Source organism: Magallana gigas, chromosome 9 (assembly GCF_963853765.1).
Source record: "Magallana gigas chromosome 9, xbMagGiga1.1, whole genome shotgun sequence".
Lineage (NCBI taxonomy): Eukaryota > Metazoa > Mollusca > Bivalvia > Ostreida > Ostreidae > Magallana > Magallana gigas.
In genome coordinates, this window is record NC_088861.1 from 29,155,644 (window position 1) to 29,173,309 (window position 17,666).

The 17,666-nt window shown below is 34.1% G+C and overlaps 1 protein-coding gene across 1 annotated transcript; it reads right to left on the reverse strand.

The window, feature by feature from the left end:
* Window positions 1-2,812: 2,812 nt before the first annotated feature.
* Window positions 2,813-16,785, reverse strand: LOC105331341 (recQ-mediated genome instability protein 1). Its single transcript, XM_011433485.4, has 14 exons — window positions 16,579-16,785; window positions 15,994-16,140; window positions 15,674-15,778; window positions 15,295-15,414; window positions 14,633-14,766; window positions 12,288-12,442; window positions 11,947-12,008; window positions 7,302-7,554; window positions 6,473-7,117; window positions 6,171-6,259; window positions 5,606-5,719; window positions 4,857-4,898; window positions 3,437-3,487; window positions 2,813-3,084 (listed from the first exon to the last, which is right to left on the reverse strand). Exons 1-14 carry the CDS (start codon window positions 16,687-16,689, stop codon window positions 2,914-2,916), a joined length of 2,199 nt encoding a protein of 732 aa, XP_011431787.4. The 5' UTR covers window positions 16,690-16,785; the 3' UTR covers window positions 2,813-2,913.
* Between the last annotated feature and the right edge of the window lie 881 nt (window positions 16,786-17,666).

A 17,666-nucleotide genomic window follows, 5' to 3' on the forward strand; every position in this document is an offset into this window, starting at 1 on the left:
GATCATTGCATGCTGCTCATTTTTTCAAAATAAAACAACACTATTCAATGTTTAAAATGATACTCCTTTCTGCCATATATTTTTTAACATAAAAAAGCAAGCCTGGTAAACATTTATAAAAAGACTTAATGATTTTTCTCAGTTTTTATAGTCCAATCCACACTTTGCAAAAGTTGTTCCCCTTTGCAGGGTCAACCCAAAGGTCAAAAGGGAAAAAACAACTTTTCCCTTCTTTATGCAACCAAATATTTGGGCGTCCTGTGAAGAAATCTCTTAGGATTTAATTTATTCCTTTGATGTGTGGTTTGCCCCAACTTGGGGCAATCAAAATTCACAAAGGAAACCGATTTCTAATGTCAAATGACGAAGTTACAATCCTCTAAACTACAAAGGCTACTGTGAGAAATATATGGGTTTTTCCCCAAAGATGGCGGCCAAGGGAGATAACTTTTGTAAAGTGTGGATTGGTCTAATATATATATGTATATTTATAATAATTTGATTAACAAAGGGAGCAAACTCAATATTTAAAACGCCCACTCTTTTCCCCCTTTTTTAAAATGAACAGATGTGATAAACGACTTAGTGAACATTTTTATAGCATTATATAGATAAAACTGTTTAAAATGAAATTAGAAGATAAACTTTTTTGACAAAAAAAATTCTTGTCCTTCAATACTTTATTTTCTCATATAAAGCCTTTTGATATTCAATGCATTTCTAATATTCCAGACCAAAAATAATCAACTTAATTTTTAAATGCACTTCTAGCGTATTCAAGTTCTTTTTTAACTTGGACATTTAAATACCTCTATCTCAGTGTATAAAGTCAATCAACAAACACAAATAATAAAAAAAAACTAGACTCTTGTTGCTATAGCAACAAAAAGGTCTTCCGTTCCTCAAGTATTAATCTGTACAAAACATCCATTTATCTTGTAAACAGAAAATGGATATAATATCGACTGTACAGGGATTCCCCAAAAAATAAACAAAACAAAAAGACAAAATGTCAATTTTGGAGTACTTTCTATGACGACCGGAAGTTAGGCCGGATCATACAGAACATAGTAAACATATCTTCATACATTGTTTTGTCTTTCCTCAAAGTTTGTATGTTCAAGTTTTTGATAATTTGTTGTTAATATCTCGTTGAGAAAAGGTTTTTGTCTCGGGACCGGAAATGAACAAATGGAAGTAATTAAAGAAATTGAAAGTACATATTTTAGTACATTTACCTACGATATTTTACTGTTCATCACATTGAGTAAAATGTTTAAAAAAATCTAAAGTTAAAGATAAAAACTTCTGTTGCTTGAACGCTACGTAGTGAGAACCGGAAGTGACATACGACTAAATGAAACCTCTTGAACACATGTTCAATTGTCCATTATCCATACAAGTTTTTTGTCTTGATATCTCTCTGAGCTCTTGTGGATACTTTGTTTTTTAAAAAGAAGGCTACCTGAGATATTTAAGAGTTCTCACCGGAAGTAAAAATTTTTTTTACCATCTGTGGATGACTTGTATTTTTATAGCTAAAACGTTATCCTATGCTAAATAACTAACAGATTTCAAAAAAATTAAAATTGGGTGTACTTCCTGTGTCGACCGGAAGTTACGCCGGATAAAACAAAATAGCGTTAACACATGTACAAACATAAGTCTATCATCCTGAAAAGTTTGGTTGTTCAAGTCGTCACCATTTAAGAGATCTCGTCGGGATACTTTGTTTTTTAAAAAGAAGGCTACCTGAGATATTTAAGAGTTCTCACTGGAAGTAAAATTTTTTTTTTACCATCTATGGATGACTTTTGTATTTTTATAGCTAAAACGTTATCCTATGCTAAATAACTAACAGATTTTAAAAAAATTAAAATTGGGTGTACTTCCTGTGTCGACCGGAAGTTACGCCGGATAAAACAAAATAGCGTTAACACATGTACAAACATAAGTCTATCATCCTACAAAGTTTGGTTGTTCAAGTCGTCACCGTTTAAGAGATCTCGTCGAAATAAGGATTTTAATTAGTCTCGGGACAGGAAACGGACAAACGGAAGTGCTCAATGAAATTTTAATTTATTATTTCTTGTTTACTTGCCTATCTCAGATTATTATTTATCAAAGTAACTGAAACTATCGAATGAAAACAGTTAAACTGAAAAACAACTTGATTTGTTTGAACTGTTCCCGTGTGGACCGGAAATGACGGAAGACAAAATGAATCTGGTTAAACACATCTTCAATCAAATGTCTATCATCCATGAAAGTTTCTTGCTTTGATCACTTTTAGTTTCTGAGATCTCGTTGGTACAAAATGTGGTTTAAAAAAGCTACCTGAGATAATTGAGTTATCTCACCGGAAGTAGAATTTTTTTGTTGATATAATATCGCATAGATAACCTATTTATAGATTAGTACTTATATTTTTATTATATGGAAAAGTAATTTAATGCTTAAAAATAATTATTTTTAAAGTGCTTCCGGTGACGACCGGAAGTTACGCCGAACAAAACAAAATAGTTTAAACACATCTACAACTATAGGTCTATCATCAAACAAAGTTTGGATGTCCAAGTGCTTGCCGATTCTGAGATCTCGAGGGAACAAGGTTTTTTGACGCGGGACAGGAAACGGACGACCGGAAATGAATTTTTAAAAAATCAAAAAAACGGCTCAGGGAAATCTATCAAGCCATCTTTGAGAAATTCTGCCGACAAAAGAAGGGAAAAAAAAAAGAAAGAAACAAAGAAAAAACACTACAATCACTATAAGGTCTTCCGTTGAAAACGGAAGACCTTAATTAACTAGATTAGCAGTGACAATTCATTTAATCATAAATTACAGCTAGAATCATTTCAAGCCAGAACGCTTGTAGATGATAGAATAAAACTTGAAATTCATTAACATGTGTTAGGAGTCAATTTGAGAGAGAGCCCTGGACACTCTGGACTGTAGCAACAAGATGTCCTGGTCACTGACATCCCTTAGACTGAGGATCTCCGGCTTCTCCGCCCCAGGGGAAACAACTAGCTCCATCACGGCCAGTAGGTTGATGAGCGACTGTTGGCAGTCCTTGATACCCTAAAGTACACACACAAATAACCAAAATTCAATTTATGGTGTATTCATTTTTTCACGTTACAAAATATGAAGATATATAGTTAATTGGCAACCTTTATAATTTTGGCAAGTTATTTTTTGTGAATACCAAAAAGTATTCTTTAACTTACATGACAATATATTGTTATAAAAGTGAACACGAAAACTGGAGCAAAGTGAAAATTAACTAGATAAACGGATAAACTAATACTTATACCTTACAACAAATTGTCATGGATATTCTTGGATTTCAAAATGCAAGTTTTAAAAAAAATTGTGAAGATCAACAGAAAAAGAGTAAAACAAATTTAATGTTGAAGCTCAAGTCCATCACCTTGTTAAGTTTCTTCATAAGGAAACTGTCTGGCTTTAGGTGTCTCATCTCCTACATCACAAAAGGGAAATCACATTAAGAGGGCTAGATGATTATTACCATTCTTACACCGATATTAACCTCCTTAAACAGTAGAGCTCTGTATAAACATATAGAAAATTTCAAATCTAGAATATCACGATCATATGGGGTTTATTTTGGTGTTTTATGATAGTTTATAGCTAAGAACAACATATCTAAAAATTTCAGGAAGATCTGATGATCAATATGTTGACCACTCAGCCTCCTTAAAAGCTCGTAAATAGGCATCATGGTCACACAGGTATCCTTGTGTGCCTATATTTCGACAGTTTTAATCAAAAGGTTCTCTTTTCAGATAAAATGAGCAATAATTTTGAAAGCTAAGACATTTATCATGAATATCAATCATAGTTTGCTGTGTTTACATAATTTGATTAACCTTTTTACATTTTGTTATTTCAATATACAAAGTATAAATTCAACAACAAAATTACGGGGGCCGCCATTACTGTGTCCTAAATTCGACGATTGCTCTACATTGTCTTGTCAGTTAAATTCATCCTCACAACATCACTTGTTTTTCATTGATGAATCTTCGGTCCTTGCAGACGATACACCACATGTTTCATCATAGTGTTTATATTTTTGTGTTACGATGATTTAAATTCAGGGTAATGGTGGATTAACAAAATTTGCTGTTTTTTGTTAGGAAAAATTCATAAATTAATTTCTTACTTGTTTGAAGTGCATTTTGATAAAGACTAGGCTAGTTGATTGCTAGTCTATCATAGTATCATATGCATACAAAATTGCTCTTATTCCTGCAAAAACGAACGAGAAGTAAACAAAAGATAAACACTGTCTAAATTTGGACCCTGTTGATTTTAGGACCTTCGACCGATATATAAATAAACATCCTTTAATTTTGTTAAACCTGACTGTACACCTGAAAGCCATGAGCAATATGTAGTATTCCTTCCATAGCCTTTGATTTTATGATCATATTCTGTTTGTATATTATGCATTAACTTGTATATTTGATGTTTGTATTCTCCCGAGTTAGAATAAGTGTGTAAAAATATTATTATTTCATCACAACCAAGTAACAAGGAGATGTAAGACGTACATCCACACTGGTGATACCTCTACAGCGAAATATCTTCAACTGCAAACAGGTCTGCAGCTTTTATAGGGGTTGTAAGGACAATGATGATGAAAGCGAAAATACAGGACAATACCTTATATGAGTAGTATTCAGCTCTTAATTTGTGTATACTCTAAATGTTGCCAGTAGCAATACACATCATATCTTATTTCTTTCCTTTTAACATGTACATGTTATATGACGAGGCACATGCTGTATATAGATAGGATACATTTCTGATCACCAGACTCTTACCATTGTTTCTGGAACTGAGAATCCAATCAGTTTGGTAAGAACCTGCAAGGTGAAATTCATATTCTTTAAATTATTATCTACAAACAAATGAAAGGCTTTCCATCAAGACAACACAGAACAAGAATAGAATTCCTGGGTCCCCCGCCGGTCAAGCAGTATACTAGTATCGACCAATGCTGATTTTCGAACTTGACCAAAGTATTAGTGGTATAAACATTTGGTATAAATTTAATGAAAATCCGTCAAAATTTGTAGGCATAAGAGCGCTTACAAGGTCAATTTTTGGATAAAACTGAGTCATTATTGTGGTCAAAGTCCCATAACTCCAACAAAAAGTATCGACCAATGCTGATTTTCGAACTTGACCAAGGTAATAGTGGTATAAACATTTGGTATAAATTTAATGAAAATCCGTCAAAATTTGTAGGCATGAGAGCACTTACAAAAAAGTGTGACGGACGGACGGATTTTTCAATATAAATCTGTAAGAGATATGAGATTTTAATTTATATAGCACTTTAGTTTGAAAGACTGCCTATCAGGAAAAATAATCTGATCAAAAAAATTCAAGCATTCGCGAAAAAAGGTTTCTATGAAGTTGGCATGCAAAAAATTCCTTAATAACACCATTCGCTTTTAATATTCAAATGATTACACATTAGAGTTACAAGGAAAAATAGTTAACTTATGAAAATTCTGCATATACTTTCAATGCATGACGTGACATGTTATTGTAGTTTCGAACTCACCTGATTGGAGAGATTGACATCCATGACTTCTGAGCCGTCGTTGATCTTACAAGGCAGCTGCCACCTAACGCCTCCGATCCTACGAAGCTTGTCAGTGAGAGTGGACACATAAGCCTGTCAATGCAAAAAATAGAGTATAAAGTAGCAATTCTAAAGTCTAGACTTACGGTATGTTAAAAATAATATTGACAAGAAATGATTGTATGTACCCTATTGTTTATGGCTGAGAAGGACATTTCTTATTCAAATGCAAAGACTTTGCAAACCTTATGACCAAAACACAAGATTTCACAGTTGGTGACCGTGAGGGTAATTGTATTTCTTCTGCAATATTTGCTACTTTCATACTAGCATGAACCAACAAAGAAAGCATAATATTGCTGCTATAGTCTTGTCATGGCTTGCAAGGCCAACTTGTTTAATAAAAATTGATAAGAGTCTGAGGACATTAATTGGACAACAATTAGTCCATCAACAATATTTTATTGCAAACAAAATGGCAATATTTATGTAGGTAGCTAAGCTTTATGTTAACACCTGCATAAAACTACTACATTATACATACTTTTGTATGGAATCTGATTGGCTGACTGACGGGCATCTTTTTCTTCACAAAGGCCAGGTAAGTAAAAGGCTCGGACTCTGGCGAAAGTTCTACAATACACAATACCATCTGCTCAACAACACAAAAAGTCAAAAACCCACAACATACACGTATCTTGAATACAATGGATATGTCAAAGTGATTTGCAAGTCCCAACCACTTATTTTTTAAGTATTTTACCCTCAACATCTTGAATATCTTCTTATAAGTTTTTTAACAGTCCCATCTAGTTTGAAATGACAAAGTTTGACTGTATTTCATACCTGTGATTTTTGTGCTCCTTTCAGCTGAAGTGGCAGCAGATTTCAGTGGACTTGTAATGGCTATCACCACAGGTTCTCCACTCCCTTTACTCTCTAAAGGCTTCTTCTTCTCCAGCGGCTTTCTTATATGTGTCTGAAGCACAGAGCTACTGGGTTGTTCTTGACTTGTGTTTATCAATATAGATTCACTCATTTCCTTCTTCACAAGCCCTTCTGAGCTTTTAGGACTCATAAACAGTTTCTTTTTCTGGACAGGCAACAGAGGGTTTTGAGTTTTGCTGACATCATTTTGTATACATGTATCTTCCTTTGCTCTTCCAGAATTTGAAGACCCACACAATAGAGACTGTTTTTCAACTCCATCATCAACAGCAGAAAGATCGAAATCATCCAAGTCATCTAAAAACTCCTCATCACTAAATTGTTTATCATTTGTGTCAACTTTTGGTAAAGATTTCTTCTCCAATCCTAGTTTCGTCTTTAGTTTACTTTGACAAGACGTGGCTGCAATTTGCCCAGCACCATTATTGAGCGTGCCTGCTGCATTCTCTGAATGTTTTTGCTTTGCACTCTGAAAACCACTAGGAAGATCGACAGAACCTTTTGTTTTCCGATTTTCATTTTCTAGGGAAGATTTTGCTTTTCCTACAAAAAAAAAAATCAAATAATATCATAGTGAACACAGCTTACCCAAAACACAAATAAAAGCAATTTATCATTTATTCATATATATTTACAGAAAAAATAGCAAACATAAGCTTGCCCTCTTTCCAGAATCTGGAATATTCACTAAAGTTAATGTTCCTCTAGAAACAGTTTAATACACTACCAGATATAGAGGAAGACTTTATGGACTGTGGGCCCACACCCAAACTGGACCTTGAATTAACAAAAGATTGCTGGGCCGCAGAAGAAGCAGTTTTTGTTGGCAGCGGTCCGGAGGAATGAGAGACAGGTTTGGGTTGTCTGGAAGTTTGTGGGGCTGAGAAGTTAGGAGGGGGTGGAGGAGGGGGAACTGAGTCCATCTCAAAATCATCCATGTCTTCCATCAATCCTTCCAATCCAATGATGTCATCTTCCCACTGCAATGTGTAAATTGACAGAAATTAATGACATTCATCAAAACTTTCTTCATTGCAACAAACCTCCATTTAGGGCTGGGACGATACTGTACTGAGCCGATTCGGTACATATCACGATACATGAGATGCGATACGATACATATCACGATGCATTGCAATTAAATGAAAACATGAATAAAAGTTTAAAATTTATTCAACCTGCCGATGTATTAGCGCAAGTCCAAAGTTATTTTGTTATATTCATAATGAGCGTTGCACAACTTACAAATTACTTTAGTCTCGTGTACACTAGTTTTTCATAAACAAGTACTCCAAAAGTTTTCCACACTCCATATTTGCTTCCTAACAGTTTTGACAACTTTACGAGGTTTTCCGCCATCTGTGTACTTTCATATTAGGCGCGCGGACTAAAAATAGCCGATATATGAAGCTCGGATATTTTTGAAAAATAAAATCAAAGGCCTGAAGGGCCACAATGGCGTCGAGTTAAAGTTAATTTGAAGAGTAAAAACCTAAATAATTTTTTAAACAAGTGAAAAGCTGTCAATGTGACAGCTAACCGGGTTTTCTTTTTATATGTGAACTGTATCCATAATACATGTCAACCCATATCCAGTGAAATAAAGTACCCCATATGCAATATTTTGCTAAAAAAGACTAAGTTCAAAAGCTAGTATTTTTTTCATAAATAATCAGAAATTAAAATCCTAGCAATATGCACACCTCTGATAAATGTACAATTGATCTGCAAAAGAACAACTTTTTATCTATAAAACTGTAGGAATAATTATCCGTACAATGAGGTTACCCTATATGCAATATTTTGCTAAAAATTGACTAACTTCAAAAGCTGGTATTTTTTTCATAAATTATCAGTAATCAAAATCCTAGCAATATGCACACCTCTGATATATGTATAATTGATCTGCAAAAGAACAACTTCTTATCTTGAAAACTGTAAGAGGAGTTATCCGTACAATGAGGGTACGCTATATGCAATATTTTGCCAAAAAATGACTAAATTCAAAAGCTGGTATTTTTTTCATAAATTATCAGTTACCAAAATCCTAGCAATAAGCACACCTCTGATATATGTATAACTGATCTGCAAAAGAAAAATTTCCTATCATGAGAACTGTAGGAGGAGTTTTCCGTACAACGAGGGTACCCTATATGCAATATTTTGCCAAAAAATGACCAAGTTCAAAAGCTGGTATTTTTTTCATAAATTATCGAAAATCAAAATCCTAGCAATATGCATACCTCTGATATATGTATAATTGATCTGCAAAAGAACAACTTCCTATTTTGAAAACTGTAGGAGGACTTATCCGTACAATGAGGGTACCCTATATGCAATATTTTGCCAAAAAATGACCAAGTTTAAAAGCTGGTATTTTTTTCATAAATTATCGAAAATCAAAATCCTAGCAATATGCATACCTCTGATATATGTATAATTGATCTGCAAAAGAACAACTTCCTATTTTGAAAACTGTAGGAGGACTTTTCCGTACAATGAGGGTACCCTATATGCAATATTTTGCCAAAAAATGACCAAAGCTGATATTTTTTTTCATAAATTATAGAAAATAAAAAAAAAATACATTAGCAACTTTAAAAAAAATAAAAAATGTTATTTATCACATAACTAATGAAACTAGAAAACTGACCAGTCAGGAAGGGCCCCGCTATGACAATTAATATAGGGAAGTGAAAAAAACTTTGAATTCCATCCTCTTTATATTAACAATGATGAAAAATAAATGCCCGTCATAAGATGTAAAGAACTGCAAGATCTCATGATTTGTAGTTGGATTTTCATCCAACAATTAAAGTGTTTTTTTCTTGAGCCTTAGTGAGGGGATAAAACACACAAGTTGGATAAAAATCATATTATACTACAAATCATATGAGATTCTATTTATCCCATGTTTTATACACCACAATCAATGTTTACACTGTTTAGAAAACTCCACATTATTTTACTTCATTATGCCTACGCAAATCCCGTTGTAAAGTCACAACTGTGGGATATCAAAAAAATATTCAATGAGTCATATCCATGGGATAAAGGGGGTTAACATGGGATGAAATAAAATTTGTTAAAAAAAACCAAAGAATTGATAGCAATGCAATGATACCTAGGCTTTGCCTCAACTTCAAACAAACATCACTTGCAGACATGTGTGTACGGTAATACATATAACAGATACAGACAGACCTTAGATTTTCTGAAACAGGCAAGATAATTATTTCAGGGGTTTAATTATCTTGCTCTCATCCATTTATTGAATTTAATCAGGGCTTATAGAAGGAACATTTTCAGGTCCTATTCTTAAGTTTCCTTTAATATAAACATAGCAACCAAAAACAACAACAACACCAAAACATCCATCAAAAAAGAAAAGAAAAAGAATAAAAAAATTGATATTAAATTTATTGTAATTCATATATTTTTTCTTATTTTACAGAATATAAGTATTTGGACTAGAATGAAATATATTCTTTATCAAATACCATCCTTTAAACTGAGGGGTAAAAATATTAGGGTGCAGCTCATGGATTTGCTTCAAAACAAACATCAGTGCAGACAAAGGTGTTCATTAATCTTGATATGACAGATAGAGATAAGCCTCTGAATTTTCTGCAGCAGGCAAGATAATTAATCCCAGGGGATTAATTGTTCTGCTCTCTCATCCTTTTCTTCTTTAAATTTACAATAAGATTTTTTTTCAGAAATGACAGAATGGGGTTTTTATCTGATTACCTGTTAAAATTAACAGCATTAAGGCAAAAAAAAAAAAAAAAAAATTCAAAAATAAAATAGTGTGAAAGGTTAATTAATCCGAAAGGACAAATATTGCACAGCCTTCCATGTATACAATGGTAACATTCTCAGCAGTTATCTCTCTTTGCCCATTCATTCTCAGCAGTTATCTCTCTTTGCCCATTCATTCTTATGCATAGTTAGGAATCTACCCCACCACCCCAGCTCCAAACCAGAAGACATAGAGAACCAAACTTAGCATCAAAATATGTATTTCTGCCTACTGAAGTACCATACCAAATTTGAACTTGATTGGGCAACCATAAAAAAAGTTATAAGAAAAAAACACGAAATTTGTGGACGGAAGAGTGACAGACGGACGGACAGAAGGACGGACGGACAGAGTGATTACTATAGGGCACCCGCAAATCCTTGCGGGGCCCTAATTACAATTCATTAAAAATTTGCTCACCTAATTCTTTAAAAGTTTTGAATTTCAATTGAAAATTGAAGTTTAATATAGAAATTTCTTAGGAGTTAAAAAACTTTTAGATTTTTTTTCTCTATTTATATGGAAATAAATATTAAAATTATTATTGTGTTTAATTCTATATATTGTATACTGCTGATAACCACTCTGTCTCTTATCATCAATTTCATCTAAAATTCACAAGGGTCCAAATGACACGGTCCGAAAAGATCAGGGGTAGATAAAAGAAAGCAGCCATTCACATTGTTTACAAAGTGAAAGTAGTTCACTAGTTGGTTTAAAATAACTTTTGGTTGTAGATGTACTTATCGCTCGATTAGGAAGTTTTGTTTCTACAAGATCAAACATTTGTGCATTGTCAATTTTCGATATGGATACAAAATAATCTATTTTGCAGGCTAGTACATTTCATAACCAAATTGAGTATGTAAGCCCAGCTATCGCATGTGTCTCGGTGCTAATGTATTCATCCGCTGAAACCGAGACATGTTGTTTTCAATAAAATGTGAACATTTTTAAAGACGGCAACCATTTCGAATCTGCAAACTTGTTTTGTTGACGTACAGTTCTGCTCGAAATTGAAGTATGTCATCTATTTTTCTTCAAACACATACGAAAACTTTGCACTCATTTGAGTTGTTTAGCTCCTAAAAATGTAACTTCCGGACGTACGATCCCTAGATGGCTTTCGAGCTTCGCTCGACGCCATAAAAAGTTCGGTAAGGTATCGTTGTATTAATGGTAAATGTATCGATCCAAATATTGTCAAAATAAATACCGCGATGCACCGGTGCATCGGTGGATCGTCCCATCCCTACCTCCATTACTAAATAAGTCTTATCTTTTGTTTTTAATTTTTAGATTCACAAACGCAGCATATTTGTTCATAGGCATCATAAAAGTTTAAGACTCCTACTTGTGGCATATTAAAGTGATATATTTCAAAGCTTCAAGTCATGATTTCACAGACAGACTGACAGACAAGGTGATTCCTATATTTACCCCCCTAAACTTTGTTTGAAGGGGTTATAATAACTATTTATAATAATTGCATTACTGATTATTATGTATGATACATTAAAATTACTACCTTCACTACCCTTCAAAGTAAGCTGTTAAAGTATAGATATACCTCATCTTCTACTTTGATGGCCTCCTGTTTGGGAGCTGGTCCATTCGTGGGTCTTGGTACAGCTGTAATAACCAAGGACAACAAGCACTCTATAAAACGGGGAAATATACATAGGGCGAAACAGGCACAAATGAGTTTGAATAATTATTACTAGAATTTGTTAAATCCAATCAATTTAATAAATTACAATTCTTTGATAATAACGGAAATGATAATGACTTTTGCTGCAAATGTGAATACCTTATGTACATGTACACGTACCGGGTAATTGCGTTTGCTATAAAAATGCATTAGTTTAATCCAGAATCTAGAAATCATAACATTTAAGTACGGGTACTGACCCAGTGGTCTGTTCTGTTGGGGCTGGGAGGGCACCTCTGTCTTTATTTTCTGAGACTGAAACTCTGTCTTCAGTTTCTTATTTTTTGAGGTCACGATGCCGTCACCGGAGAACTCCTGGTGGTAGTCTTTTCCAGAAAACTGAAGACTTTGTTCCCTTTGGAAACATCATGTGATGAATGTAAACAGTGACACTACACTTCAGAATCACATCAATATATATCGTCTAGAGTTTGAGCGATGTACTTTTATAACAGAAATTACAAGACTAAATGTACAGTTACATGTATTACACATTCATATTAATTTTAATTTTCTAACCCGCCCCCCCCCCCCCCCCCACTCCCCATTTTCACAATTCAGATTAATACATGTACTTGTACTTGCCATGGCAAATTTTTATGATTCTGCTGACCAACTTAATAATTCAGCCTACCATTTAGGCCAAAAAAAATTAATCATTAGTTTCTCGGGCCAAAATTTTGAAATTTTGATGAGGCAGGCAGGTTTTTTTTTTTTTTTTTTAAGAACAAAATTTACAGTGATGGTAACTCATATTTTATGATTTATTCATCAAGCTGATACATTGGCTAAGTTTAAATATTTCTTTTAATTTGTTCTTTTTAGTTTAAACTGTCTCTGTTTCCTTTTCAAAGGTTAAGTTTTTGCAGATGAACAACAATGACAAATGGTGTGTGTCCCTGCTTCATTTTGCAGCCCATCTTTCCCCTCCACAGTAATAACACAAGTCTGAACTGAAGTATGGGAGTCTTCTTATGGCATTTCACTAGCTTAATTTGCCATATAAAAATTTATCAAATAAAGCATTCTTATTAATCTTCATTGCCTTGAGGACCGAAATCAAGGAAAAGTAAATAAGTCATCCAAAAATTTTCAAACAATAGAATTGTCCTTTATTCCTGCTACTAGGCAATATCACAGAGGCTTCAATTTCTGAAGATAACAGAAATTTCAGTGGTAGTGTTAACAGGGACCAACATAGGGCAAATTTAGTTTATGGAGACTTCACTTCTGAAATTTTCCCTCACAGAAAGATAGGGAGAAGCTTGAGAAATTAGGTAGACTTCCATTCTTTGACAATGGCATAATGCTAAAGATAATATTTGTATACACAGATTCAACCTTAATTTAAATTGGATTAGAAGCAAGTCAATTAAATATAAAAATAACTCCTAAAAAAAATGAAAATCTTATCCAATTTTTTAAATTTAATTTATTAGGTGTATTCATACATTTTGTAGATGAAATGTTTCGTAATTGTGTTGGCTAAATGACAAATAAAACCAGTCTATGTGTTTCAGTGTATTTTGGAGGTATTAGTCCAACCCTTTGACCCAATTACAACCGTCATATAGTTGGATCTGTTTAACTTTAAAGATAACTGTAGACAAACGGTTTTATGATTATTTTAGCATTAACTTGGCAAAGTTGTTAACTAATTACAAGTAACCAACTAATTATAATATTAGCACCTAAATTTATAAACATCGGTTCTAATTTTCAGTGCACAGTAGGGACCTAAGTGGTTGCATCAACCTTATTTATAGCCTAACCTCTAAAGATAAGACAGTCGCTAGTTATTAATCACAATAGGGGTTAACTTAGCCTATGAAAATGTCTTTTGAATTAGATAATTATCATTTTATTGCATTGGGATTAATCGTGAAATCAGAACACAGGGCAACTTCAACCCTACTTTCTGAGGAAATTCTGGCGAAGTTACCGACCACAAAGCGAGTGCTTATATTTACATAGACTTGTATTTAGCCCAAGTAGCCCCCCTAGGTTTGTCACTGGGTAGATGTGTCAGATAAAATAACGTTTTCACTGACAGAGACAAGCATTTATTCTCAGCGTTTGTTTACATTGATTCCATAATAGAGAAAACCGATAATGATAAGATATGAAAAATCCGGAAAAATAACAATAAAAAAGTTTGATGCGGCGATAATTTTACTGATGCGGCGGTGCCTGAGAAACAAATCATTAATTTTTTTGGCCTGACTTTGTCCAAATACCTTCATATTTTGTACAAACTTGATTTATTCATAATACATCATGGGTCAAATTGAGCCTCACCAACTTTTGAAAAATAATCCTGGTAAATATGTAATTGTAAAAGTAACATAATACAAAATGATTAAATCACATTAGGCTGTCAAAAGCAGATCATCAGTTCAAACAAAATGCATTTTGTTAAGTTTGATCTGATGAATTGCGCCTAGCAACAAGACATGATCTGAATTTTGGACCAATCTCCTGTTACGATTATATATTTACAACATACTCTTCCATTACAAGCCACTAAACTCAGCGTTAAGCGTACATTGCCTGTTTCAATGAATTGACGGGAGTGTTGGTCTCCACGAGGGCATCCACTTCTCCGCCCAGCACAGTCACATTGTCCGCCGTCAACATCAGGATCCCGCGGCGACACAGAACACTTCCCTTCACCAGGACCTGATGAAAACCGGAGCAAATTTATTTTAAATCTTAATCTTACAAGAGTTTTACAAAGTGGAGCACCCCCTTGTATTTTTGAATGTGTTCAAAATCATTACACCTCTTTTGTTTGTCGTGTTCTACTGTTCTCACTAACATGAAATTTAAGTAATGTTGTATAATCATGTACATAATGTTAAACTCAATCATATTAAATATAATTTGTGAAATAATGCACTAAAAACTTAGACACTGTAAAGGGTTTGACAATTTACAATGGTTTTTAAAGAAATATGCAAAGTTAAAACTTTGTACACAAACACAGTAAGACACTAACATACCTACATATATACAAATCAATGCTATATCCCCTCACAAGGGAATATCTACAGCAGTGACTTCTCACATGAAGAGCTTGCCAATAATTGACATTTTAATCATGAAACACTACTGGTAATACCCAACCTGTCTGAATGAACTATAAAAACTAAAACCAGTCTTTCTATACAATATACAATGTACCTTACAAAACAGTTTTTTTCATACCTTACAGCCTGGTTTCATCTGGCCGCTCAGACAGGAGATTGGTTTGTACTCCATTCCCTGCACCGTTATTTCACCGTCCGTCATCGTCAACATCATCATCCGTGTCGGCTTGGGTTCCCACTAAAAGATACAGTTATATCTTTTTATCGGATTGGACATCTACTCTTATCATTTCAAAAGCAACAATATGTAGTTCATAAATCATATTTGAATTTTTCCTTTGCATAGTTTCAAAGTTATAAAAAATATTTTGTGAAAAGGATAATGTGTTTACCTGCGATTTAAAAAGGCTATTCACCAACCATTTTAAAATTGTGAAATTCTGATATGGTCAGGTAGGGTGACCGCTTGTAACAAGAATGATGGATAAACTGTTTACCGGTGGAGCTGGCTCAGCAGTGACCTCCACATTTCTGCTCTCTGACCCCTGCACTTTCTGTAGTTGACCATAATATGGCTTTCCTACATCTACCATTGAGTCCACCTGTCAGAAAATTATTAAAAATATATAAAAAGATCTGAGGATATATTGATACAAATTGCAAATTAACATGTGCGGATATGTAGCTCTAACGTCGTCCATCTTTCTTTTTCTTTTCTTTTTTTTTTTTGGGGGGGGGGGGGGGGGGACCTGGAAGCTACACACCTGCATGGAGCAACAAACTTTCATAAATAATCCTTTTACCAGCATGTTCATACCTGTAAGGCAAATACCCCATTGAGCTGAAATTTTTGGGTAGATGCAATTTGATCTGGCAGGCATTTTGAACCAATTTCTCTCAAGTCGGCGAGAAGCCACTGCTCAAATACAAGTCCATTCAGTTGTGTTTGAGAAAGCCTTATCCCCTAAAAAGAGATTAAAAATTACATCAGGATTCGTTTTAATCAGCAATAAGTTTTAACTACATGTATGAGCAGAACTGCTAGTCCCTTGTCTTGCTAGCCTATATATATGTACATACCTTTAAAAAGAATTCAAGAGCTATAAAAATACAACAGCCAAATCATAAGCTATTCAAAAGTTAATTCATTTGGTAAAAAAAGTTGTCTTTGCAAACCATGACATAAACGCAACCTACAGGTGCAATGTCAAACCTCTATCAGCATGATCAGCTGATCGATCAGTCCATATGTTGCAATCAGCATGGACTAAACGCATTCGTATTTTTTTCTAAACAAGGTAGCCTTTTGTAAAAACATTAACATCTAAAGCACACTAGGCCCCTGCAAACATTGTATAAGGTTTACAGCTTTGTGAGCGGGCAATGTTTATAAAAAGTCGACCTGGTTTTCCTCTATGATCCATTCAACACAAGCTTCAAGCCAGTCTCCGGGTACAAGGATATGTCGGGATTTTAGCCAGGAATTAGTTGCAGACACCGAAGTTTGAGTCATGCTATTACAAACTCATCTGAGGCACACTGCTTGGTAAGTTAGCTGCTTTAATTTCTGCTGCTTTAATTTCTTCTGCATATCGCCATGTTGGTGTTTAGGCGGGAAATTTTGTAAACAAAAATAGTAAAATCCGAACCCGGGTAATATAAGTTCCGGATTTTTACCCACCCCCTTTCACCTTTTTTTTAATGGTTCTAAAATTTTAAAGTAGCTATTGTTCGTACATCATGTTAAAAGTGATTTGTTCTACGGAAAAATGCATTTCTTTCATGCGCGGATCCAGAAAATTTTTCCAGGGGGGGGGGGTCCGAAGGATAATTGTGTTTGCCAGGGGGGGGGGTCCGAGGCATATTTTCGCGATAATTTTACTATTTAAATTCAATATATTTTCATTTTCCAGGGGGGTCGGGACCCCCCCGACCCCCCCTCTAGATCCGCGCATGTCTTTACAACTGATCAATCCGTATCCAAATGAAAAGAAGCGGCGCTTCTTTCTCTTTTTTTTTCAGAGTACTGTTAGCATCGGTCCTCCAAATTCGGAGGGAAAAAATATAACCCCTCCAAAAAATGAAGGTTACTTTGACCTATTAAATGGGAAGGTAAATTGCCATAGTCACGGTATACGATTTGAAAATTCAAAATTTATAATGTTTATAAGAAATACGCGTTTGCATTACATGGCTTATATGGTAGCCGTAAATCAAAACTTTTATTCCCTTTACAAGACAAATATTCTAGGTATAAAATTGCTCGAAAAATAGTTATGCTGCAACTTGTCATCTAAAAAATCTAGTCCGTGAAAATTTAATCCCACAAGTTCACCGTATTGTCATGAACAACATTTCTACCAAACCATTTATTTACAACTATTTTGATTTTCATTAGTATATTTTACAGATATAAACAATGAAACGTTGATTAGTTTGCGATTAATAAACATTCATTAATTTGGTCGTAAGTTCTTTTGTAAACCGCAG

What these genes read in the sequence shown, in the direction of transcription:
- LOC105331341 (XM_011433485.4), bottom strand. Translation starts at nt 16,689, where the DNA reads ATGACTCAAACTTCGGTGTCTGCAACTAATTCCTGGCTAAAATCCCGA. An exon ending in TCTCAGTTCCAGAAACAATG is followed by an intron (nt 3,488 to 4,856) that starts GTAAGAGTCTGG and finishes TTTGTGATGTAG; the next exon opens with GAGATGAGACACCTAAAGCC. An exon ending in TTATGAAGAAACTTAACAAG is followed by an intron (nt 3,085 to 3,436) that starts GTGATGGACTTG and finishes TGTGTACTTTAG; the next exon opens with GGTATCAAGGACTGCCAACA.